The 858-nt window shown below is 49.8% G+C and overlaps 1 protein-coding gene across 1 annotated transcript in view; it reads left to right on the top strand.

Annotated features, from left to right (window-relative positions):
• Nucleotides 1-858, top strand: part of LOC105506326 (radial spoke head 10 homolog B2-like) — a 67,302-nt gene that overhangs the window by 32,493 nt on the left and 33,951 nt on the right. The window contains exon 5 of the mRNA XM_011934409.1: nt 69-233. Within this exon, the coding sequence (XP_011789799.1) occupies nt 69-233 (165 nt within the window). The remainder of the gene's footprint in view (nt 1-68; nt 234-858) is intronic.

Below are 858 nucleotides of genomic sequence, written 5' to 3' on the forward strand. Positions count from 1 at the left end.
AGCAGGAATTAATGCTCAGCGTAACAGATGCCTGAAGCCACCCAGGCAGGGCTTCCTGTCTCCCTTAGGACCCCGAATCCTGTTCTTCGCATTCTCTGAGTGTCTCATTGAAGAGCATAGGGCATGGGGTGAGTGGTTCTGGAGAACAGAACACTATGCAGAGGGCAGGGCTGCCTGTGTGGGGAATTTGGAGCAGCTTAAGGGCATTAAGGATCTGGGGAAAATCCTAAAAGGTGAAATGTGACAGAGAAGGAGGTGAGTAAAGCAACCAGCACGAATATTGCTGCTTTTTTTTTTTTTTTGAGACGGAGTTTCCCTCTTGTTGCCCAGGCTGGAGTGCAGTGGCATGATCTCGGCTTTTGGGTTCAAGTGATTCTCCTGCCTCAGCCTCCTGAGTAGCTGGGATTATAGGCACGCACCACCATGCCTAGCTATTTTTTGTATTTTTAGTAGAGATGGAGTTTCACCATGTTGCCCAGGCTGGTCTCCAACTCCTGACCTCAGGTGATCCTTCCACGTCGGCCTCCCAAAGTGCTGGGATTATAGGCGTGAGCCACCGCACATGGCGGAATTGTGCTTCTTTCAGACTTTTGGCCCTATGTGGGATGTGAGTTGCATGTTTTGTACATGCTGTTGATCAGGCTGAGGGATTCCTTTCTATTCCTAATTTGCTGAGGGTGCTTATCATGAATGGATGTTAAATTCTGTGAAATGCTTCAGCTGGGCCGGGTGCGGTGGCTCAAGCCTGTAGTCCTAGCACTTTGGGAGGCCGAGACAGGTGGATCATGAGGTCAGGAGATCGAGACCACCCTGGCTAACACGGTGAAACCCCGTCTCTACTAAAAAATACAAAAAACC

Source organism: Colobus angolensis, unplaced genomic scaffold, assembly GCF_000951035.1.
Source record: "Colobus angolensis palliatus isolate OR3802 unplaced genomic scaffold, Cang.pa_1.0 Scaffold135, whole genome shotgun sequence".
NCBI classification, from domain to species: domain Eukaryota; kingdom Metazoa; phylum Chordata; class Mammalia; order Primates; family Cercopithecidae; genus Colobus; species Colobus angolensis.